At 38.7% G+C, this 23,792-nt stretch overlaps 1 protein-coding gene across 1 annotated transcript in view; it reads right to left on the reverse strand.

Moving 5' to 3' along the window:
• The window catches only part of LOC122791686 (xanthine dehydrogenase/oxidase-like), a 1,688,659-nt gene that overhangs the window by 659,779 nt on the left and 1,005,088 nt on the right, over positions 1-23,792 (reverse strand). The window contains exon 22 of the mRNA XM_044059558.1: positions 12,243-12,367. Within this exon, the coding sequence (XP_043915493.1) occupies positions 12,243-12,367 (125 nt within the window). The remainder of the gene's footprint in view (positions 1-12,242; positions 12,368-23,792) is intronic.

Consider the following 23,792-nt stretch of genomic DNA (forward strand, 5'->3'; position numbering starts at 1 on the left):
GTTAGTGCATATGCTCCACAAGTTGGGTGTGCGATGGATGAGAAAGAAAAATTTTGGAGTGAGTTGGATGAAGTGGTGATGACTGTACCCAAGGGTGAGAGACTGGTGATTGGAGCAGATTTCAATGGGCATGTTGGTGAAGGGAACAGAGGGGATGAGGAAGTGATGGGTAGGTATGCTATTAAGGAAAGGAATGCAGAAGGTCAGATGGTAGTGGATTTTGCGAAAAGGATGGACATGGCTGTGATGAATATGTATTTTAACAAGAGGGAGGAGCATAGGGTGACATACAAGAGTGGAGGAAATGCACACAGGTGGATTATATCTTATGTAGAAGGGCCAGTCTGAAGGAGATTGGAGACTGTAAAGTGGTGGCAGGGGACAGGGCCGGTGTTAGCATTTTGGGGGCCCCCAGCAAGTGTCAAGTTGGGGCCCCTATGCCATCCATCCTAAGCAACCCTTTATTTCATGCTGCAAACCACTATCACTATGTTGAGCTGTCTAACAAAGAGGCAGTTAGAGTTACTGATACATTGCAACAAGTCTATGTACAGGTACATTTCAACACCCCCCTACACACACACACACAGTCCTCCTCACAGAGTCCTCCTTTTCCTTTTTCCTTCCCATTACCATTCTTTTTTCTTCCTTTTCTACATTTTGCCTTACTCTAAGCTTTTTTCAAGAAGCCATAACTTATATGCCTTTCTATATGCTTTTTCCACATTTTCTTTAACCATAATAGCCAATAATAGCTTGAACAGAATGATAAAAAAAAGGTTTAGTACAGGTTTACAGATGGTCTGGGATGCAAATAAAAATTAAAAAAAGAATGTCAGTCTTATTTTTTCTTTCAGGCAATTTTTGTGCCCTTCTTCACCCCAGTCACAAAAAGCGCCATTATGTGCATATGTGCCTAGCACGTGATTGTGAGAGAATGATTTCAGTAATTCAAAAATTTGTTGCTCCTAGACAGTACACACACTCACATTAGTAACCTTTCTTGTTTGTACACCTCTCTGTGAGAAACACTGTCAGACCAAACACAAGCTATACAACTAATGACAAAGTCAATCAATCCAGACATCTGACATTTTTTAATGGGGTGTCCAAAAAATGTGGGTTGATGCAAAATATGTTATTCTAAAAACTTTTTAAGTGAATTAGAGAAATTTAAACATATTTATGATTCTGAGCATTTATTCTATTATTTTGGGAATTATAATGAAATCTTATAAAAAAATTGAATTATATAATCTGGTGTTCTGGTATTAGTTATAACACTACCTGAGAGAGAAACTATCCCTGATGATTATTTTAATTACCTTTCTTAAAAAGCAAGTAATCGGTGACACACACACACACACACACACACACACACACTTGCATATACATGCATAAGCAGTAGCAGTACTCATCCTAGGTAATTCACTGCACAGCGCTGTTCAATGGTTAGACATAATTAGAAATACCAATGATTTTTCATTCCTCAATTTTTTAGCAGGGGAAAGTGTAGTTAGGCAGCATAAGATGGTGGTTTGTAGGATGACATTGGTGATCAAGAAGAGGAGGAGGAGTGTGAGGGCAGCATCAAGGATCAAATGGTGGAAATTGAAAAAGGGTAATTGTGAGGTGGAGTTCAGGGATGAGTTAAGACAGGCACTGGGTGGCAGTGAAGAGTTACCGAATAGCTGGGTAACTACAGCAGAGCTAGTAAGAGAGATGACTAGAAAGGTGCTTGGTGTGACATCTGGAAAGAGGAAGGAGGACAAGGAGACCTGGTGGTGGAATGAAGAAGTACAGGAGAGTATACAGAGAAAGAGGTTGGCGAAGAAGAAGTGGGATTGTCAGAGAGATGAAGAAAGTAGACAAGAGTATAAGGAGATGAGGTGCATGGCATGGCAAAGGCTAAGGATAAGGTGCATGAAGAGTTGTATAAAAGGTTGGACACTAAGGAGGGAGAAAAGGACCTGTACAGATTGGCTAGACAGAGGGACCGAGCTAGTAAAGATGTGCAGCAGGTAAGGGTGGTAAAGGATAATGAGGGAAATGTACTCACAAGCGAGGAGAGTGTGTTGATCAGATGGAAAGAGTACTTTGAGGTGCTGATGAATGAAGAGAATGAGAGGGGGAGAGAAGGCTGGATGATGTGCAGATAGTGAATCATGAAGTTCAGTGGATTAAAAAGGAGGAAGTAAGGACAGCTATGAAGAGGATGAAGAACGGAAAGGCTGTTGGTCCAGATGACATACCTGTGGAAGCATGGAGGTGTTTAGGTGAACTGGCAGTGGAGTTTTTAACTAGATTGTTTAATGAAATCTTGGAAAGTGAGAGGATGCCTGAGGAATGGAGAAGAAGTGTTTTGGTACCGATTTTTAAGAATAAGGGTGATGTGCTGAGCTGTAGTAACTACAGAGGGATTAAATAGATCATTCACAGCATGAAGTTATGGGAAAGAGTAGTGGAAGCTATGTTAAGAAGGGATGTAATGATTAGTTTTCAGCAGTATGGTTTTATGCTGGGAAAGAGCATGACAGATGCGATGTTTGCTCTGAGAGCGTTGATGGAGAAGTACAGAGAAGGTCAGAAGGAGTTGCATTGTGTCTTTGTGGATTTAGAGAAAGCATATGACAGGGTGCCTAGAGAGGAGTTGTGGTACTGTATGAGGAAGTCGGGAGTGTCAGAGAAGTATGTAAGAGTGGTACAGGATATGTACGAGGGTAGTGTGACAGCAGTGAGGTCTGTGGTGGGAGTGACAGATGCTTTTAAGGTGGAGGTGGGATTACATCAAGGATCAGTTCTGAGCCCTTTCTTATTTGCAATGGTTATGGACAGGTTGACAGACGAGATCAGACAGGAGTCCCCGTGAACTATGATGTTTGCAGATGACATTATGATGAGTAGGGAACAGGTGGAGAAGACCCTGGAGAAGTGAAGATATGCTGTAGAGAGGAGAGGAATGAAGGTCAGCAGGACTAAGAATATATGTGTGTGAATGAGAGGGAGGATAGAGGAATGGTGAGGATGCAGGGAGCAGAGGTGGCGAAGGGAGAGGAGTTTAAATACTTAGGATCAACAGTTCAGAGTAATGGTGACTGTGGAAGAGAGGTGAAGAAGAGAGTACAGGCATGTTGGAGTGGGTGGAGAAGAGTGTCAGGAGTGATTTGTGACAGATGAGTATCAGTAAGAGTGAAAGAGCATGTCTACAAGAGGGTAGTGAGACCAGCTATGTTATATGGGTTGACGACAGTGGTATTGACAAAAGGCAGGAGTCAGATCTTGACGTGGCAGTGTTGAAGATGTTAAGATTTGCACTGGGTGTGATGAGGATGGACAGGATTAGGAATAAGTATATTAGAGGGTCAGCCCAGGTTGGAAGGTTTGGAGACAAAGCCAGAGAGGCAAGATTACATTGGTTTGGACATGTGCTGAAGAAGGATACAGAGTATATTGGGAAAAAGATGTTAAGAATGAAGCTGCCAGGTAACAGGAAAAGAGGAAGGCCTAAGATACGGTTTATGGATGTGGTGAGAGAGGACATGCAGATGGTTGGTGTGACAGTGCAAGATGCAGAGGACAGGAAGAAATGTAAACATTTGATCTGCTGTGGCGACCCCTAACGGGAGCAACCGAAAGAAGAAGAAGTTATGTTCCACAGGATGTTCATAAATAGTTCTCCAAAATGTATCTATTTCTTCTTTTTGGGGTGGTCTTTCAATTCCTTTTACCTCCCAGTTCTCTATAAAACTTTTTAGGTTCATCAATAAATTACTTATTTTGTACTTTTCCTTTATAATTATCGGTGTATTGTCTAAGTTTTTCTGCATGTGCTGATATTTTTAGTTTATTATTTGCGATAGTGCATGATAGATCCTGATCCGTTATAATATTGTGCATTGTTTTTATCATGTCTATCTTTCTGACTATTTTTATCTGTTCCCTCTTCTATACTCCTCTAACATTGGCACTTCTTGTCTTAACTGCTTTATAGTTTTCTCTAATCAATACTTCCATGATGGTATTCAATTTCCCCCCTTCCTTTCCCTCACTACCCTGTGTTCTTGTAGAATTTTATCTGTTATTAATTTAGCTGCACAGTAATATGTCCTGCTTAGTTCTGTTATATCGCATGGATTTCTATGGACAGTCCTAATTACTGTGTTCATTTGTTTTATCAAACTTCTGACTTTTTGGGTTATAAAATGTTTGATTTTCTGGTAAATCACTCAGGATCATACCTATTAACTCTCTAGAATTTCACAGAATATCTGTGTTACTGCTTCTTATTTTTGCCTGTTCTACTTCAAATTTGTGGCAAACCATTGAGGACTGTGCCATCTAAATAATGAGATTTCTGAGTCTGAGACTTCATATCCTTCAGAAAATGTACACTAATGCAAAACATGTTATTCTAGCAAATATCTAAGTTTATAAGAGCAATATTTAAATTATGTCCCTGATTTTGGTCTTTCATCCCCTCCCTCATTATTTTTGGATTTGTCCAGAATTATTAAGCAAAACATGAGCGGTATGCAGAGGATTCATACTTTTGTTGTTCAGAAAATACTTGTTGATGCAAAACCTGTTCTATTAAAATTTTACATGGATAAATAATGTTGAAAAGTGTCTTTGGTTCTGAGCCTTCATTACCATTATTTTTGGCTTTGTCCAAAAGTCTTGAAGAAAGAAGTTAATCAATATGATTCTGAAACACACACATAGCCTTTTCCATGGCAACTACGAGCTCAGGCAATCAAAAAATATGATTTATCACTCAAATCATCTTTTTTTCAACTGCGTGACTTTGTGGTTATCTCAGAAACACCAATGTGAATGCTTCTGTGTAATTGTGACTCTGATGGAAGTTTCAGGGCATATTGGGCAGTCTGTTGAAACTAGGGGGGGGCTCCCCCTTTGCCCTCTGGTTCCGGCACCCATGGTAACCAATTGCCCCAGTAACAATCTTGAGTAGCTAACAGTTTAAGTAATTCATTTTAAAAAGCTTTTTCCATAGTCTAGTGTAACAATTTTCTATCCAGTAGCAAGGCTAGGGTGGGGCAAAGGGGACAACTCCTCCAGGAGCAAAGTGTTAGGAGGAGTGATCAGCCATCTGATCCCAATCAATCTTTAAGTGCATACCAGCTTTTAAAAGCCAATAATGCATTTGTGGTCAAACCTAAGTGCCATAGCTCTGCATGTGTGATCTAAACTATAGCAACTACTTGCAACATTTGTAGCAAGCAGTTTGCTACAGTTTAAAAGAAAATACATTTTTTTTTATTTTTATTTTTAACTAAAACATGAGCTCTGTAGAGCTCCATGCATGGTATAAACTGTAGTAAATGCTTGCTACAGTTTAAAAGAAAGATATACACATATATTTTTTAAGTAAAATCTGAGGAAGGTTTGTTTTTGGGGGGAGCAGGGCACAGAAATGGCATCTGATTAACTCCTGCATTTCAGGAGACCCAGGTACTTGATCACAGACTTTTTCTTTTCTAAATTGCTCCTCTGCTGAGCAAGAGCAGAGGTGGGATAAAGAAACAGAACCTGATTGGCTGGTTGGCCCATGCATTTCAGGAGCACCAGCCACCAGGTCACAGACCTTTATTTATTTATTTATTTGGGGGTCCTCAACAATGCTGAGGGGTGCAATATGGAGAAATGATTCTGGGTGTTAGATGAACCAGCTATGCCTCTCCCCTTATCTGCAGGCCTAACTGAAATGTTTTACCTTTTTCCTTATGGGAATGGTAAATATGAAAGTAACTGATAGTATGGGCAGCTGGACTTTTCCTGTATATATATTAAAAATGTAGCAGTTGTAATTACATAAGTGAATGGCAAGAATATTCTCAAATGTCCATTATTTGCGGGATAATTCTGATTTTTTTTTTCTTAAATTAAGGTGGTGCCACAAAATTCCCAGAGGCTCCTTTAAATCATGATTTGTTTAGCTTATAGTTCCCTGTGCCAGCCATCCCATCGTAAGCTCAAGTCTGCGTGGAATCCCCAACATAGGACATAAAGCAAGCTACAACTTATTGTGTGTGATTGTGAGCAAAAGTGAGGAGAAAAGCAACAACAATCACAGGGAAGACTGATTGTGAGCAAAGGTGAGGAGAAAAGCAACAACAATCACAGGGAAGACTGATTGTGAGCAAAGGTGAGGAGAAAAGCAACAACAATCACAGGGAAGACTGATTGTGAGCAAAGGTGAGCTTAAAGCAACAACAATCACAGGGAAGACTGATTGTGAGCAAAGGTGAGGAGAAAAGCAACAACAATCACAGGGAAGACTGATTGTGAGCAAAGGTGAGGAGAAAAGCAACAACAATCACAGGGAAGACTAGGTCAGGGGCACTTAAATTATTAGTACTATTAACTTGAAACATTGACAGAATAAGACAAAGTAAATTTATATAGATTTTCTGAAATAAAAGAAGTCTATAACTCTGTTGTCATCATCTATTAAGTGTAATTCACAATGTTCTCCAAAAGTCCTAAATTTTAGGAAGAATTACGAGGGACAACTTTTATCCTCTGACCTCAGTGCTAAGTTAAATGTTAGCATCCCTTTCCTGAAGCATAGGAAGAAGTATGAATCTGAAATTCAAATGTATGCCATTGTTTAGGGGCTTCAATTCTCAGGGATTTGCCAGAAAAACAAATACAAGTTTTATAAGGAAGTGGAACAGCGAACACGAAGAGGCAGACCAAATATGAGGCAAAAATCTGGACAGAGAATGAAGTACCACTCTCAAACACACATTTCACATACTGCACACAGGATATGTCAGCCCAGAGCCCACTCTTATGTTGTCTTTAAGTATGTTTTTTTTTTCTTCATTAAAAAAAAGAAGGAAACAAAAATGTCTTGGAGAGAGAGAGCAAGTGAATGGCTTACTTATCAATTTTTCATTAGCAGCACTTCGCTTACAGTTTTCCTTTCCATTCCTTTGGCTGTTGGACAGGGAGTCAGCATTGCAGTGTGCAGTAATAATAAGTAATATCTCGACTGGCCAGCTGCTGTATCTTGCTTGCAATTTGCAAGTAGTGGGTATCGGTCCAATTGTGCGATGTTGCTTGCTGGGCTGGTTGGCATAGAACTTTTCTTTTTTTTTTTTTTATTCAAAAGCAGGACATGTAGACTAGGGCAGTAATCAGTTCAGATGAATAAGCATAGCAGCATTTCAAGCAATTTTAAAACTAATGCGCTGCACATTTCCTGCTGAGCTGACTGGACCATTGCCGAGTTGGTTGGGGGGGGGAGACAAACTAAACAGGTTGTGGGGAGAGTGAGAAAGGATAGTAAGTACCCAAACAATCACGGATTGGACAAGAATAAGTTGGACAGGACACACTACTTTTAGATTCTATCTAAGCCTGCCTGCTTGTTGCCTGCCAAAAATTAAAAAAAAAAGTGCCAGTAAAGGAACATGCCTCACACCCTCCTACCCAATTGGAAGAAGCCAGCGAGATGTCATCACTTGCTCATCTAAGAAGAGGACATGTGCATACGCCAGGGACCTCATAAAGAAGGAAATAAACTGGTGGGCAGCTCAGAATCATCAGATCAAAATCTGTTGATCAAAATAGAACAAAATGTGTGGTGGGGGTATTATTTTTTACATTTTTTAGTCCCCATTGGTATCATTAGGCCCTAGACAATTGCATAGGTTGTCTAATGCTGGATCCAGCTCTGAAAAAAAAATTATAGCAAGACACAAAAAAATAGAATAAATATAGAAAATTCTTGTGAAGCAAAAATAACAACTGAAAACTTATTTGCTCCTTTGTATTTTCAGAATGAATATGACCTCAAAGTGTGTCAAAGTTGGGGGACCAATTGCTGGAGGAGACATGGGCAGAAGCTCCTGAGGATGCAGTGGATTTCTTTAGAATGACTCCAAAACAACCAACTTCAATTTATTCTGCAGTTACTGTAGAGGGAACTTACAAATCCAAAAATACTGGTGTCTCACAATAACATTGACTCGCGCATGAAGATATATATATATATATATATATATATATATATATATTTTATATGTATGGGTTCACTTTAGATTATCGAATTCCCGAAAACTCAAAACCCATATGGTCGAGATCATATGATCGAGTTTTCAGAAACTCAAAACTCTAAAGTGAATAACAAAAAATATAAAAACAATGTTTCTGCAGGGGGGCAAGCCCCTCTGCACCCCCTACCAACTCAGAGATCGCACTACAGCGAGGACATGGGAAACCTCCCATTCTGTGCTTCAGCATACAGCGTGGAATGGGAAATTTCCCTTTACTTCACTGTAGTGCGATCTCAGAGTTGGTATATTTAAGTAGGGGAGTGGGGGGGTGCAGGGGGGCTTGCACAAAACGTTAGTTTTGTGTTTTGTTTTTGTTTTTTTCATTCACTTTAGAGTTTCAAGTTTCTGAAAACTCGATCATATGGTTTTCGAGTATTCAGGAATTCAATAATCTAAAGTGAATCCATAGATATATATATAAACAAACAAACAAACAAATATATATATAAGAAATATTGCATTAATCCTAAGATAAGGTGATAGCAGGCATGTGAAGAGTTTGTGAGAGGAGGTTTATTTGAAGAGGAAAACTAGGGAGAATATCTATGGAGAGGATGCATGTGGTAATAATAATGATGGTGGATGGGCTTACCAGATTCTGTCAAGTATGCAGCTACTATTCATACAGCACAAATATTAAAGGGATTTGAGAATAGCCATCTCAGATGCATTAAATGTTGAACAGTAGATGTTGGTGAGCAGGGATGGATTTTTAGGCTGATGGAAACAGATATAAATGACACATTGCATAGGTATATTGGGAAAATAATACTAGAGGTTAACATCCATGATGTCCCATTAGCATGTTTTTGATTAGAAGGAATGGAGTGGAATGGAATGGGGCTTTGGTGAAGGAAGGTCTGTCATTGGCATTGGATGGGATACAAACGGCGAGGGATGTGTTAAGATGAAGGACTCAAGTGAAAAGTTGGAGTTTAAAGTTTCTGAGGAGCTGTACACGTATGACAGGCATGGGAGACTGCATCTTATATGAGGCTTAGGCATGCTGGTAAAGAAAGGAGAAAAAAATAACAAAGAAAGGAGATTCGTGAATGAAACCCAAGGATATATACAGAAGCAAGAGGGGGGAAAGTATTGGGTGAATATTCAGAAAGAGGGCAAGAGTGATGTATAGGTCTTTGGGAAAAATTAAACAGAAAGTGGAAAATGAGAGAACATCGGGTAAAGGAAAGTGAAATGTAGTAGGATGATGACTTTTAGGAGGAAGTTTGAAAGTATGTAAAAACAGGTGGTAGTGTGTGGCCCAGTAGGTGATGTGCACTAGAGGTTCTTAAATGGATCATATAGATCCTCTATGATGGTATGGAGAGAGGGTTGTGATCCACTGATGATTTCTAGTGATCAGAAGGGTATTGATTGAGTTCATATTTTGTGGGAGTGTAAAGAGGTTCAAGGGTGTTTGACAGCACCCTGGAAGCAGAAAAAGTTATATGGAAAGAAAGGAGAAAGAACATGTAACTTTTGTCTATGTGGCAAATAAACAAAGGGGCAGAGATGGAAGAGAGATAAAAATAAATAAATCTTATTATTGGAACAGACATTAAAAATATGATAGAGCAGAGCTGGAAAGTGTCCAAGTAAAGCCCTGAGGAAAAAAGAATATGTCAAATTGGATTACAGTGAAATGGTTAGGCTCTGGAAAGGGGAGTTTAAGAATGTGGCAAAGAGATGGGGTATAGTACAAAATGTTTGTAGATTTGAATGTTTTGCATCAGGATTTGATTATAGTGTTAGATTAAAAGTCAGGGTGATTAAAGTGAAGACAAGGGGATAAGGTACTACTTGAAATGATCAGTGGAAGTAGGGGAAGGTTTAGTGAAAGCTAGGCTAGGCTGATAAAACTGAGCTTCTTATTTGTTGAGTAGCAAACAACAAGGACTGTTGGAGTTTGGGAGTCAGTAAATGGTATTAATGAAAACTGTATTTTGTAAGTGTGATACACAGATATATGAAACATAACCATAAACACCACAGGATCCTTTATTTTAAGAGGGTGAAGAGGGGATTTTTCCAGTCCTTACTGCTTTATTAGAGCAAGCCACAATGATCCCCATGTATAATATTTGCAATAGTCCAATTGTACTTGTTAAAAATGCAGACATATATTTTAGTAGTTTTGAGCATGAACTATGGCCTGTTAATAAAATAGTAAAACCCAGTTTCCAGTTATTCTAAATCCTGCTATGATGTCACTGAGATTCAGAAAAAAACACTATGAGTGCTATGTGCTGCAACCTAAAGCATCTCCTTCCACAATCATGGAAAATAGGGTTTAGAGATGTTTAGAAGCAAAGAGGAAAACCTCATTATTGGATAATTTGCATGTCATTAAATCAAGTGGTGCTACTCTTCTTGGTAATCACCACTGAGAGCCCATTCTCCGCACTGGCACAGTTGCTCTTCATTCATTCTCACACACCCACATATATCACCATACCTCTTACCTGGTCCTGAGGTTACATGTCCCTCAAAAGTCATGATTACAATCAATAATTCCAGACATTAGAGTTCCATTCTTATTATTATTCAGAAAAGGCATTGTGATACAAGCCCTATTGCTCTATTAACTTTTTAGGAGGTTTACAGTAACATTTAAAAAGACTCCCTGGGGTCATCTAGCACTCCCTCAGCTGTGTCCTGAAGTCTTGAGCATGACCCATGTAAGTCAAGGACTATTACGGTCAGTCAGTAATGTCAGACATTAGCTTCATACTGCTTATTGTTATTAGTATGCTCTGCAAAACCTATTGTTCTAGTAACTTTGTAATTAGCTTAGCAGAACATTAAAGAGCATGTCCCTGGTGTACAGTGCTCCCTATACCCATTACATCAATTAGCCTGCAAAACCTGTTATTTTATTCACTTTTTTAGGTGACAAAGTAAAATAGTAAAGACTATCCCATGGTGTCTAGTGTTTCCACATATTCTTTCATGCTGCTTTTGAAGTGAATAATAAAAATATTTAAAAGTCTTTACATTGTTAATGTTAGTTTATATGTGGAGCATACATGAACACTGTTATATCAACCCTTTGATTACTGGTATAGCATAAGATGTTTAGTAATTCCACTCATCGATAATCAACATTAAGTAAACAGACAATGTGGGTTATGAAAGACTTGAAATACTTACTTCTTAGGGCACAAATAAATTATAAAGTAGAAAAACTGTTTTGAAATATATTTATGCCCTGTGGATGGTGGTTTCATAAAATGAGCAGGAGGGGAAACAGTAGCCAGTTATCAGGGACTGTTACTACAGGCAATTCTGACCACTGTGTCAACAGTAATAAATTATATTTCATGAATTTTTCAAATAAGCATATGGCCTGGACCTCACAATGTTTTCTACTTTCTTCATTTACATAAATGGATGCTATCCGACTTTATTACCTTTAATCCTGAAAATTGTCACTTTGTATAGGATCAGTGTATTGTACTTCTACCTTAAAATATAACCCTGAGTGCTTATACTGTTTTTTGGGGGGAGTGTTTTTGCTAGTCTGCTTCATACTGAAAGCCAGCCCCATTGCCCAGTGTCCATTGCCAGGTCTACCAATTTCTCCAATTCACCCCTTCTGGACTACATCCATATTTTTTATTGGGTTCAATGTGGAAAGTGAGGATAACCTGGGGGGCACTGTCCATAATCTGCCATGGTTTTATTCATTAAGGGATACCCTGCTTTCCTTGCCTTCCTCAACTGCATGGTCATATTATAGGGGCAGGAATGCAATGGTAACATGTAATGTCTTGCCCCTGCCTTTCTGGAAGCTCAGCCAAGTTCCACCCTAATCCCCCTTAGAACACCTCCTCCCTGAACAATTCCCAGCCTACACCAGGAACATCATGCAGATGCCCATGCAACTACCCTCCCTGGGGTGGACACACCTCCATCCCTCCATGTTGCTCCATCAGTCATCAGAGCCATTATTTGAACCTGGGTCACCTGTGTCATATCAGATCACAACAAATCCTACTTTACTTAAAATTAGCATATGCACTAGTAGCTCATTTCTTGCATTTGTTTAATGCCATACAGTAGCATCAACAAAATAACTCTTAGTGCTGTAGGAATTCTATATTACATGTGACCGTCATGTTGCAACATACCAGCTATCATATCATTCAGGCTTACCTGTGTAGCTGATGCAGCCTGTGTTGATGCAAAAAGTTCCATCTCTCCGTTCTCCTTCTTAGGCACAGCAATTGTACAGTGTGTTTCCATATAAAAGTGGTCTTGTCCACCCATATGCATCTCTCCTGCAGAAACATTGAAAAGCCAATCAGAAAAAGGCTTCAGCTAAAATGTATACAGCACATAGGAACACTTTTAAGGCTGTCGCACTTGCATCACACTTGATGAAATAAGACTTGTGTAACGATTTCTATTGAAATAAACATAAAAGCAGTTCACAAAACCAAAACAAAAACATTATGCAAAATTAATATTAATAAAAAATAACCTGACAATCTCCCCATTAATCTTGATCATCATCAGAGAGTCTAAGAATCAACAAAATAAAATGTAAATGTGTAAGTGTAACTAATTTTATCAAAAGAGGTTACCCTGTAAGTGGCAGCTTAGCTTATTCAAGTCTCATCAAAAATGTAACTAACAACTTGCCTGTTTTATGTTTTTATTGGATTTTAAATGATCTTTTTGGACCTGGTAGACCAGTCAGTATAATGGTTTGCCTTCCATGTGCAAACTGCAAGGTTCGATCCTGACCTTTGATGAATTCATTTTTGGGGTTTGTATGTATTCCTTTTGTCTCCTTTGGGTTCTTTCCACCTCTTAAAAACATGCTGAGTGTTTCCATCTCAAACTCACCAATGAATGGAGCTGTGGGCAGCAGCAGAGACTCTATATGGTGCCTTATAGGGGGAAGAGTTGTACAGACCAACTGCTTTGGGCATCTACTGTGGTGCGCAGTATCCTCAAGATAGGAGAACATGGATCACAGACTGCATGCCATGGCAGGGCTAGCCACTCGATGGTGTAAAATATGGTGATTTAAATATTGCTGGTGATAAGTGGATTGAGGACCCAGCCTACTGTTACTATACCAGAGACCCATGCTAATGGTGGAAGGGGTGTATGTGCCCCTATTGGCTAGTGTTGGCCACCATAAAGCCCAGCAGCCTTGGATCAATCAGCTACAGGTTTTCTGGTGTCCACTTGCCCAGCTTGGGTTACGTGGGATAGCTCTGTTGAGTGAAAGATGGGACATAAAACCAAAAACAACCTGCCAAACATGAACTAAGAATTGCTACACTCAGTGTAGAGTAACTGGCAGGATGGAGCTTGGAAGTGGATGACATGATGGTACAGAGTATCTAAAAGACAAGATGGAAGTACAGTACAGCAAAGCCACTTGGCTTGGGATCCAGAGTCTCTTACTCAGGAGGAGGGCAGGCTAGAAATTGGGATGGAATTGTGGTGAGACAGAGCCTTCAGAGGATGGTGAGGGATATCATCAGAATTAATGACAGACTCATGGCAGTCAGACTCCAGTGTAATGATAGGGCAGTATTCATAATCTCAGCCTATGCCCCACAGCAGGGTTGTGATAGTGAGGAAAAGAGTGTATTTATATAGCTGTTACAAGACCTACTAGACAAAGCAGGACAACATGAACCGGTGTTGATAATGGGTGACTTGAATACACATATCAGGACAGACAGAACAGGATATGAGGACTGCCTGGGTCCACATGGGTGAGGCAGCAGGAATAAAGGAGAAGCCATTCTAGACATTTGTCTGTCAAATGGCTTCATAGTGGCCAACATATAGTTCAGAAAGACAGACAGTCACAAGATTACTTACAAGAGTGGCCAACATGCAACTCAAGTAGACTTCCTCCTAGTAAGGAAAGGCCAATGGGGTAGAATCAGTTATTGCAAAGTCATCCCCAGCGAAACAGTCAGCCCACAGCATAAACCACTAGTTGCCACAATCAGCTGCAACAAGTGGTCAGAGAAGACTCTAAGGTCAGCAGATACCAAGATGAAGATCTGAAAGGTGACTGGAGAGAAAGCACAACATTTCAAGAAATTACTTAGGGGTCTAGCACCCCACAAAAAGAAGGAAATGGGTGGAGATGAAGAAGAATAGCACTTCAAAACAGCAATTGTGAGGACCACAGAACAGATATGTGGTTGAGCCAGGTATGGAGATAAGGCACATAACAAAAGCTGGTGGTGGAATGCAGAAGACCAGGAAGTCATCAAAAGAAAGGAGCACATGAGAAAGTGGGAGATAGAAAAGACAGACCAGTTTAGGAAGGAATACTGGTTGGCTGTCAAAGGAGTTACATTAGCAAGGAATAGGGCACTGGAGGCACTCTACCAACTTCTGGAAAGTGACTCAGTAGGCGGCACAAATAAACTATACCAGGTTACAAGGCAAAGACAGAAAGGTAAAGAAGATAGACACCATTCATAAGGGATGCCAGCAACAACCTGCTTACCAGTCTACAGGACATGAAAAGCAGATGGAAGGAGTACTTCCAGCAGCTTCTAAATGAAGAAAATCCCACAGAAGCTGTACTGCTCCAGACACAGCCTAGAATGAGAGAAGAAGAGGAGCCCATCCTTGAAGTAAGAATAGCACTGAGGAAAATGAAGTCAGGGAAAGCAGCAGGCTCAGATAAGGTTAATGCAGACAAGCTAAAGATGCTGGGTGAGACAGGGGAGAAATGGCTCATGAGTGTTCTTATAGCAGTATGGAGAGAAAGGCATATCCCAGATGACTGTAGAATAAGCATACTCATGCCGGTAAACAAGAACAAAGGAGACATTCACAACTGTGGGTAGTACAGAGGTTTCAAACTCCTGTCACATTGCATAAATGTTCTGGAGAAAGTGATTGATAAATGGATTCACAGAGTAGTAGAAAGTCAGATGGCAGATGAGCAGTTTGGATTCAGATCAGGATGCAGCACAAATGACCTGATGTTTGCAGTGAGACAGACAGTTGAGAAGAAGCTACAGATAAGTCCAACTGGGCATTCCTAGACTTGGAGAAAGTGACAAGGTCCCAAGAAAGCTGATCTGGGCAGTACTGCAGTAGTTCAAAGCCCCAGAAACATTAGTAGAATTAGTGCAGGCTACGCACAAGGACCCAGTGACTCAAGTACAAACAGTGTTCAGTCTAACAGAGGGTTTCCCAGTTTAACTGGTTGTACATCAGGGTTCAGCTCTGAGCACACTGATGTTCATACTGGTGATGGACTACATTAGCAAACAGGTCGGAGGAGACAGATCAACAAAGTTGCTGGATGCAGACAATGTGGTATTACAAGCAGACCGAGCAAGAACTTCAGTGATGGACAGGGAATGGAATGCAAAACTGAAGGCACATGGGATGAAACAAAGTACAGATAAGACAATGGTAATGGCACCAAATTGGGGAAAATCAGAAGAAGCTGAGAATTGAGATAGGAAGGAAGACAGTGAAACAGTGCAATAGCTTCAAGTATCTGGGAGGGGTGGGTGTGGAGAAGGGAAGTCTGAATGAAGAGGTCACAGTTAGAATGAGAGGGGCTGCAGCCAAATGGCGTAGACTGTAAGGTGTAGTCTGTGACAGAAGAATGACAAAGAAGCTGAAAAGTAAGGTGTACAAAACAGTTGTACAACCAATACTACTGTATGGTACAGAAACCTGGGCAATAAAGTCAGACCAGTTGAAGACGCTATGGGTGATGGAGATGAAGTGCCTGAGATGGGTGGTAGGATGCATACAATGGAACAGGTGAAGAAATTAGGGCATAAGAGCAAAAGCCAAAGTAGCTGCAATTGCAAATAAGATCAAAGAGAACATATTACAGTGGTTTTGGCACATGTGCAGAAAAGCAGAAAACAATCTGATGAAGAAGAATTGGGACAGAGAGGAAGAAGGTAGATGGATTATGTGAGAGCTGATCTGTGACAGTCAGGCATGAGTGTCAAAGAAGGCAGGAGTGCAGCATTGAATTGAGGGAGATGGAGACAGTTAACATGAGACCCTGATCTCATGTAGAAAATGGGAAAAAGGTGGTTGATGATGATGATGAAGATGATGATGGTGGTGCTGATGACTGCATTTTAATGGACAATAATAGAACATATGCAAAAATCAGTAAACTTGATCATCAACGAACATACTAAATTTAAGCAGTGTTTTTTTTCTTTCACATCAGTTTAGAGTTCGCTAAAGCAACTACATTTAGGATGGTGTGGCCTTCCTTCAGTTGGAAGTATAAACAAATATAAGGAAACCATGACACTCACTTATATCAATCATGATCACCAAAGCAGTTAATGAAAAGTACAATATATTCATATCAGAAAACAAGGTCCAGGCTTGGCCCCATAAATGTGACACATCAAACTAAATTAAGAAAACCCATTCAAATTAGCTACAATTAGTTTATGCTTCTTCTGTCACAAAAAGGCAAATCATCCTAAAGCCTATCCTCCAGTGCTTTGGCAGACATATCTATTAATCAATAAATAGATGTAAGCTCATGTTTATCCTTTCCTCAAATGTAAGGACAATTCTTTTTTCTTTCTTATCCAACAGAGATCCTTTATTCCATCTACCCCTATAATTTACTTTTCCACAAAGCCTGACCGCTCTAAGACTTAGTCACATTTCATACACCTGCAGTAGGACCGCATTCTTACTGAAGACTTACAGATATTTTACCCTCACTAGTTTCCTTATCCTAACAGACCCCATCCCATACCTCTCAACTCTCCAGAATGTCCAGAATTTTGCCTCGTACTTTTGGTCCGCAACTCAAAAAAAGTTTGTTTATTTCCTGGCAAATCACTGAGTAATGGAGTCATTAAATAATGACATGCATAAAAAGTTTCAGACTTCATATCCTTCCGAAAATGCAAGCTAATGCAAAACATGCTTTTTCTTTAGAAATTGTTCCTCACATTCCAACATATCCAGCACATATTTTCATAGAGAAGAATTTAATGAGACTCACACATTTATGTCTCTTATTTTCCCCAGTGACACCAAAAAATTGCTTGGAGTATAAAGTACAGGTGTTTCAGTGTGACAAAAATATTTCCAGAAATAAGAATATAGCTGTTAATCCAGGATCATATGTTACTTCTAAACTGCACCTGTAATTTAAATTGTCAATGCATAGAGGGGCTGGGATAAGAGGGTGCATAATTTCCATATAGCAGCGGCATGTTGGCATTTATACCAGCAATAAGAAATATCTGCATGCCATTCTCAATGGGGGGTCTGTCCTGATCTATATTTATTTTATTTACTTTCTATAGTTTTGTTAAACACACCCATAAACCAGTCCAAACTGACCTTTTTTTAAAGTACAACTGGTCTCAAGTCAATGGAGTTACAGACAAACAATTAAGACAATCAATATAATTTAGACATAAAGCACTCAAACAAAATACAGCTAATAGTCACAGCACACAATGGACATGGAACAGGTGAGAGATCAGCTTTGTTTTTAACTCAGTATACAGTTGTTCAAAGAGAGCACTGCTAAATCCCTAAGGTCAAAGACCAGCTTTAGGGAAAAAAACATTGCAAAAGACCAAATATCAAAGACCTGACAGCATAAATGGCTGTAGCATAAAATAGTGACATTAAAGCAGCAGATGTCAACATCATCGGTTTGTTATATTGCAACACTATAAAACTTGACAACACTCATTCACATTACAAAATCATTCTGACCTGAATTCCACACTAACTTCTAATGACAATATTACTGTACTACTCATTAGAAATAAACTGGATTTTTTTTTCTGATGTAATGACAATTCAGTTAAGTGGTTTTAGGCCATTATTGTACTACTGAGCAAGCTTCACAATAGCATCTCTAATGAAAACCAAATGTAATACAAAATATCAGTCTGTGGCAGTAAAGGCACATGAACTAAAGCCACTGAGGCCCTTCTTTGAAAGTCTATACCTTTGTGCTTTGATATTTAATTGCAAATCATTTAGCTACAAAACACACCTAAGACTGCATTTCTTATTTCAAGGCTTCCAGTGTAGCAGACCTCTTAATTTTTTATCCACAGCTTTAGCCACGTGAATGTATGGCATTGTAGCCACAACATGTTACAACTGAAATATATGTAGATATATTCAGGTGATATGTATAGGATTTTTACCTCTGATATAATGAGAAATTAGTACACATATGTTCTGGACATTAGACCTGGCATAGTGCCAGCGTGTAACAACAAAAGCCCTCTGAAATACTGGACTTACTGGTTTATATATATATATATATATATATATATATATATATATATATATATATATATATATACACACAATATGTTATTTTTGAAAAAGTACACTTTCTTTAATCTGTAAAGGAATCACATAAATATGACTATGTTACTGTTTGAGAGATACTGTGCCACCCTAACAAAACCATATCAAAAATAGTTTAGAAGTGATCCTGCAACTACTGTAGATTTTCATGCATCTGCCACAGAAATTATAGTGATACTCATATTCTCTATACTTCTGACATCGCATTAAGAAGAAAATGAAAAACATCACTCAACCACAATATCAACTGCCATAAAATATAATAATAAAAAAAAAAAGTGTATTTCTACTATGGCAGTGTGTTTTGTTACCACTAGATTTGTCTGTTTTTTTCTGCCAGAAAAAGTGAAAGAAGAAGTAATCACAACAGTGTACTTAAAATTCAGACTTTCAACCACTAAGCTCAGTGCACACCTTCCATCAAGCCACAGCAATGGTCACATAGCATCAGTATGTCATTTGTGTTCTCGCACTAACTCCCATAGCTTTCAACCCTCCTCCAAAATACGGTACTCAACTCTACCTCTAGCAATATGGAGCAAAAGACAAAATATAGGACATTTACTAATAACTTTTTCTGAGAAGCTCACAGCATGGCAAACAAAATAACAAAAACTTATTTTCATGAATATGATTCAATATTATTTACCATGGATATCTGTTAAAAATAAGTTATAACAATGAGTTTGTGACAGGTTCTTTCAATGTGGAGTACCATAGATCATGGTAGTTTTAACATTCAGACTCACAAACTGAGGAAAATTGATCATAATGAGATTTATGCTGCCTCCTCATCCCCAAACAGACAGCTACTTCTGGCTACAGTTGTGATAGCTAAAAGTAGAAAAATTTAGGCATGGCACTGTATTTCAAGTCACTATTTCAGTGCCAAAGGTACTGCTACAGGGAACCATCCCACCCTTCTCAACTTCTTAGCTCGAGTCAGGGAAAAGCCAAAAAATAAGGAGAAACAAAGGACCAAATCAGAGACAGATTTTAAATATTGCTCTTAATATACACAGAAAGTTTCCAGAATAACACGTTTTGCATTAACATCCATTTTGTTGAAGAATATGAAGTCTGTAACTCAAACATCTGTCATTATTTAGTAAGTGCTATAATTCTCAGTTTTCCATTATGATAATGTGAAATACAGCCCCTTGCAATGTGGAGCAAATGGAAAAATGTTAAAACACTTACAACTTCAGCTAGGAAGCTCATATCAGCTTTTCTTTCATACTTATAAGAGCACTTTTAATGAATTAATGATTCTGTAATCTACAGATTTATATATCATGGATATTCTGAACATTCCTAATTGTGTATATTTGAGAGGTTTTTCGACTACAATACCCAAAGATTTGCCAGAAAAGCACACATTTTAAAAGAAATAGATTAAAATATGCAACAAAACCAAAGAGAGTTGAAAAGAACGTCTCCACTCCTGATCCCAACATTGGTCCTGGTAAAACTAAATACAAAAAGAAAAATCTCTTCTGCTGTAGGCAACATGGTCTATTTTTACCATTACCCACAGTTCTATTTGGTATACCAAGATCACAATTTAAGCTAAAGATTAAAATATATATCTGCAAAACCAAAACACTTTCCTGGATATTATAGCAATAACCCATGCCTGGGTGTGGGTAATGCTGGATTTACCCATGGTTGGTGTGGTTTGTCACGAGGGCAAAGCCCGAGTGGCCAAACAAAGACAACCGTGGGTAAATCCAGCATTACCCACACCCAGAAGTGGGTTATTGCTATTATACAATGACATTATTTAAGAAAAAAAATAATTATTTTTCTTAAATAATGGCATTGTATAATGCCTCCTTGCTGCCCTTCCTCAGCTGTCTGGTATTCTGCGGTAGTTCTGATGTACTGCGCATGCATATGCTTGCGCAGTACATCAGAGCTGTGGGCAAAAGCAATGGAGATAGCAAGATCTCCGTTCCTTTTTCCAAACTGTCTCACTATGTTAAAGGAGTTTAACATAGCGAGACCGCTTTAAAAAAGCAACGGAGAATCTCCGTTGCTTTCTTAAAGCTGTCTTGCTATGTTAAACCCATTTAACATAGCGAGACGGTTTTGAAAAAAGCAACAGAGAAAGCAAGATCTCAGATGCTTTTTACAAAGTGTCTCGCTATGTTAAAGGAGTTTAACATAGCGAGACAGCTTTAAAAAAGCAACGGAGATAGGAAGATCTCCCTTACTTTTTTTAAAGATGTCTCGCTATGTTAAACTCCTTTAACATAGCGAGACAGTGTCTAAACAGCAACAGAGATCTTGCGTTCTCTGTTGTTGTAAAAAAAGAGTTATACTAATGGAAAAAGTCCGGGCGACCAGACCTTTTTCCATTATTATAACTCTGATTTACAACATGCACGCTGACCAATCAGCGTGCACGTTTTGAAATATTAATGGGGGGGTTGCTGTATAATTGTGCTTCTGCAGTTCCTAACTCTTGCTAGTAGCCTCTATTCATATGATGAAATATTATTGGGAAAGGTCTGCAGTCAGTTGCCCTTAGCCCACACAGCATGGTAATTGAACATGGGTTGTCTACTGAAATACTACTACTGTGATCAAGTCATTGACAGTGATGAGTAATACCTTTATAGAAGCCACATGCCACACCAGTTATCCACATGTTAGCATGTGGAGGGGCAGATTGTGCTTGAATAACAGCCATGCAAATTTACTGACTGAGCCATATTACCTAGCACTTCTCACAGACCTGGGACTGGATTTGTAAACTGATAGCACCAGGAACCACAACTAAACTACCATATGGTGATTATACACACAATGAAGGCACAGCACTCTTCTTCCACTAAAGCTACAGGGGTGTACCGGCCATGGGAGAGTTCACCTGGATGTGATGATGAGTGTTGCTTACGTACAACCCACAGTTTAGAGCCTTATCTTCACCCTGAACAAGAGTGGTGGATCGTCCAGGAAGGCGACATAAACGCCTGTGTCACTGGACCAGACAAAGGTGCTGACATTAGCCTGTTCCCTCAACCCAGCCTGTACAGATGTCATCATAGTAGGTGTCTGGCATACAAATATACAATACAGGATATAACAAAGTGAATATGATCAATCTTTCAACAAGTGAAATCCTGTGTTATGAATGCAAACATTTTTTATTATTACCTCTACTGCAAGCCCTATGTGCCTACACCCTGACATATCTATAGAAAGCATATGCAGTGGTACTTGTGGTATGCCGACATTCAATGCACAATGGATATATAGACATGCATTATGGTTACAAATCCGATACATCGCTTTCTGTGACATGCGAGGGCTGTCCATGGCTGTAATCTGTATCTATTCTTCCATGCATAAAACCTGTGATGTCATCACCTGTATTCTGGGAATTAGGAACTCCTCACTAATAAGATTGCAGTATGGCATAGCTCACTAAAGTGGCTGACTTCTCTGCTGCTATGCTTTATGTCTTCTTGTAGACATGCTTAATTATGTTGAACACATACCTCTGACACTGTTGTGCTGTGTGTTTCTGCCCACCAGTAGCAATGACATCATGGGCCACTCTCTCTAAAAAATAGTCTTATAGTGGCTGATGGTAAACATGAGTCCAGAGTACCTGTAGTAGGCTGCATTGTCATCTTGACTGAATTTACCCAGCTTTGCTGTTTGTTCCCTCTTAAGGACATGTGAACAGTTATGGGAACAAGGCACACTCAGAACTGCATAGATCTATGTATATTTTAATATGTTCAATAGACAGCTGTCTCTTTCTGTGATGATTTTTGTGACTTTGTAATGTGTAAATAGATTAAGGATGCATACCGCTCAGCTGTTTCAGATTTTACAGACAGTCTCTGATTTTGCCTCTTCACCCTGCACCTTGTATATATTTTTTTTGAAAATCACTGAGGATTACAGTCATTAATGACATAGACTAGAATCTCATATATCTTATTATTCAGAAAAAGAGAGCGGATTTGTAGAACTAAACTCCTTTATTGGTAAGTGCTTTCGTTGGCAAAAGGTAGCTTATGGTATATTTAGAGAGAAAGCAGTGGAAGGGAAGTTGATAGACGTAAGGAAGCAAGTGAAGAATGGAGATTAAGGAGATGTAAGGTATAAATAGGTATTTGTTTACATTTAGGATTATAGTTTATCCTAGTTTTGATCAAGAATAGAGCTAACTTCCCCCGGGATTGTTCTCATAACTTCAGGACAATATTTGTAGTCAAATAATAACCATTTTTGCCTTCTAATTTTGATTTAAGTAAATCTCTGAATTTGTCTGGTTGCCAAAAAACAGTTACTACAAAACTGAAATCAAAATTTAAGCCAACTGTAACTGAAGGAGCGAATATTGTAAAGGAGATAAAAGAAGTGGGGACGGGATCTTTAGAAAAAGAAACAAGCAAGTTACATAAAAACAAATTATTTCATGACAGCAACACATGCAGGATAACATTCAGGAGAAAGAGTGAGGTTTAAGGGAAGGCAAGAACTGAGCAATTTATGTAATGCTGGAGTAAATTATAGCTTTTCAAAAGAAAGCATGTGTGTATCTAGCAAGAAAACAATGAGAAATGTTACCATGTTTTGTTTCATTTTCATTTAATGTCTGTCTACCCAAGTCATTGTTTAAAACATGAAGATTTAATCCAGCCATCCATCCTCAACCCATTTCCCTATTTTGCACATGGGGTCGGAGTGTCATTTCAACAGTGACAAACATCTCGAGCCAAGGTTTACACTGCCGGGTGGCTAGTCATGCTGCAGTAAAACATGAGGATTTAATAAAGGCGTTTAAAAAAGAAAGAAAATAAGTTCTACTACAATTTTTGTCTGTAGAATATAACCATTCAAGTAACTACTTAAAAGTAAAATGAACTCTGAATTTTTTAAATCTAAATAGAACTTAATATGAAGTAACATAATTTGTGATAAACCAGAATAGTTCATTGAATGGAAAAATAATCTGATTGCCCCTGAATAGCTAAGATAGATAGATAGATAGATAGATAGATAGATAGATAGATAGATAGATAGACAGAGATAGACTGATGCTGTTTAGCAGATTCTAGCTTTAGTATTTCTTGTTGGCAAATAGTTGATTGATGTCAGACCTAAAAGATGAGTTGCATCTCTCATTCAGACTAAACTCAGAGAAGAAGAAAGTGAGTGCTGCATTTTCATCATTTTCTCCATTTTCTCTAAGTTTGTGCGATCACTGAGTTGGTATTCCATGGATGGGTGGGCCATTTCAGGATGCAGGGAAGCCCCTGCAGCTACAGGATATATATATATATATATATATATATATATATATATATATATATATATATATTTATTTATATATATATATAT

This window comes from Protopterus annectens, chromosome 1.part2 (assembly GCF_019279795.1).
Source record: "Protopterus annectens isolate FY-2018-M chromosome 1.part2, PAN1.0, whole genome shotgun sequence".
Taxonomy (NCBI): domain Eukaryota; kingdom Metazoa; phylum Chordata; order Ceratodontiformes; family Protopteridae; genus Protopterus; species Protopterus annectens.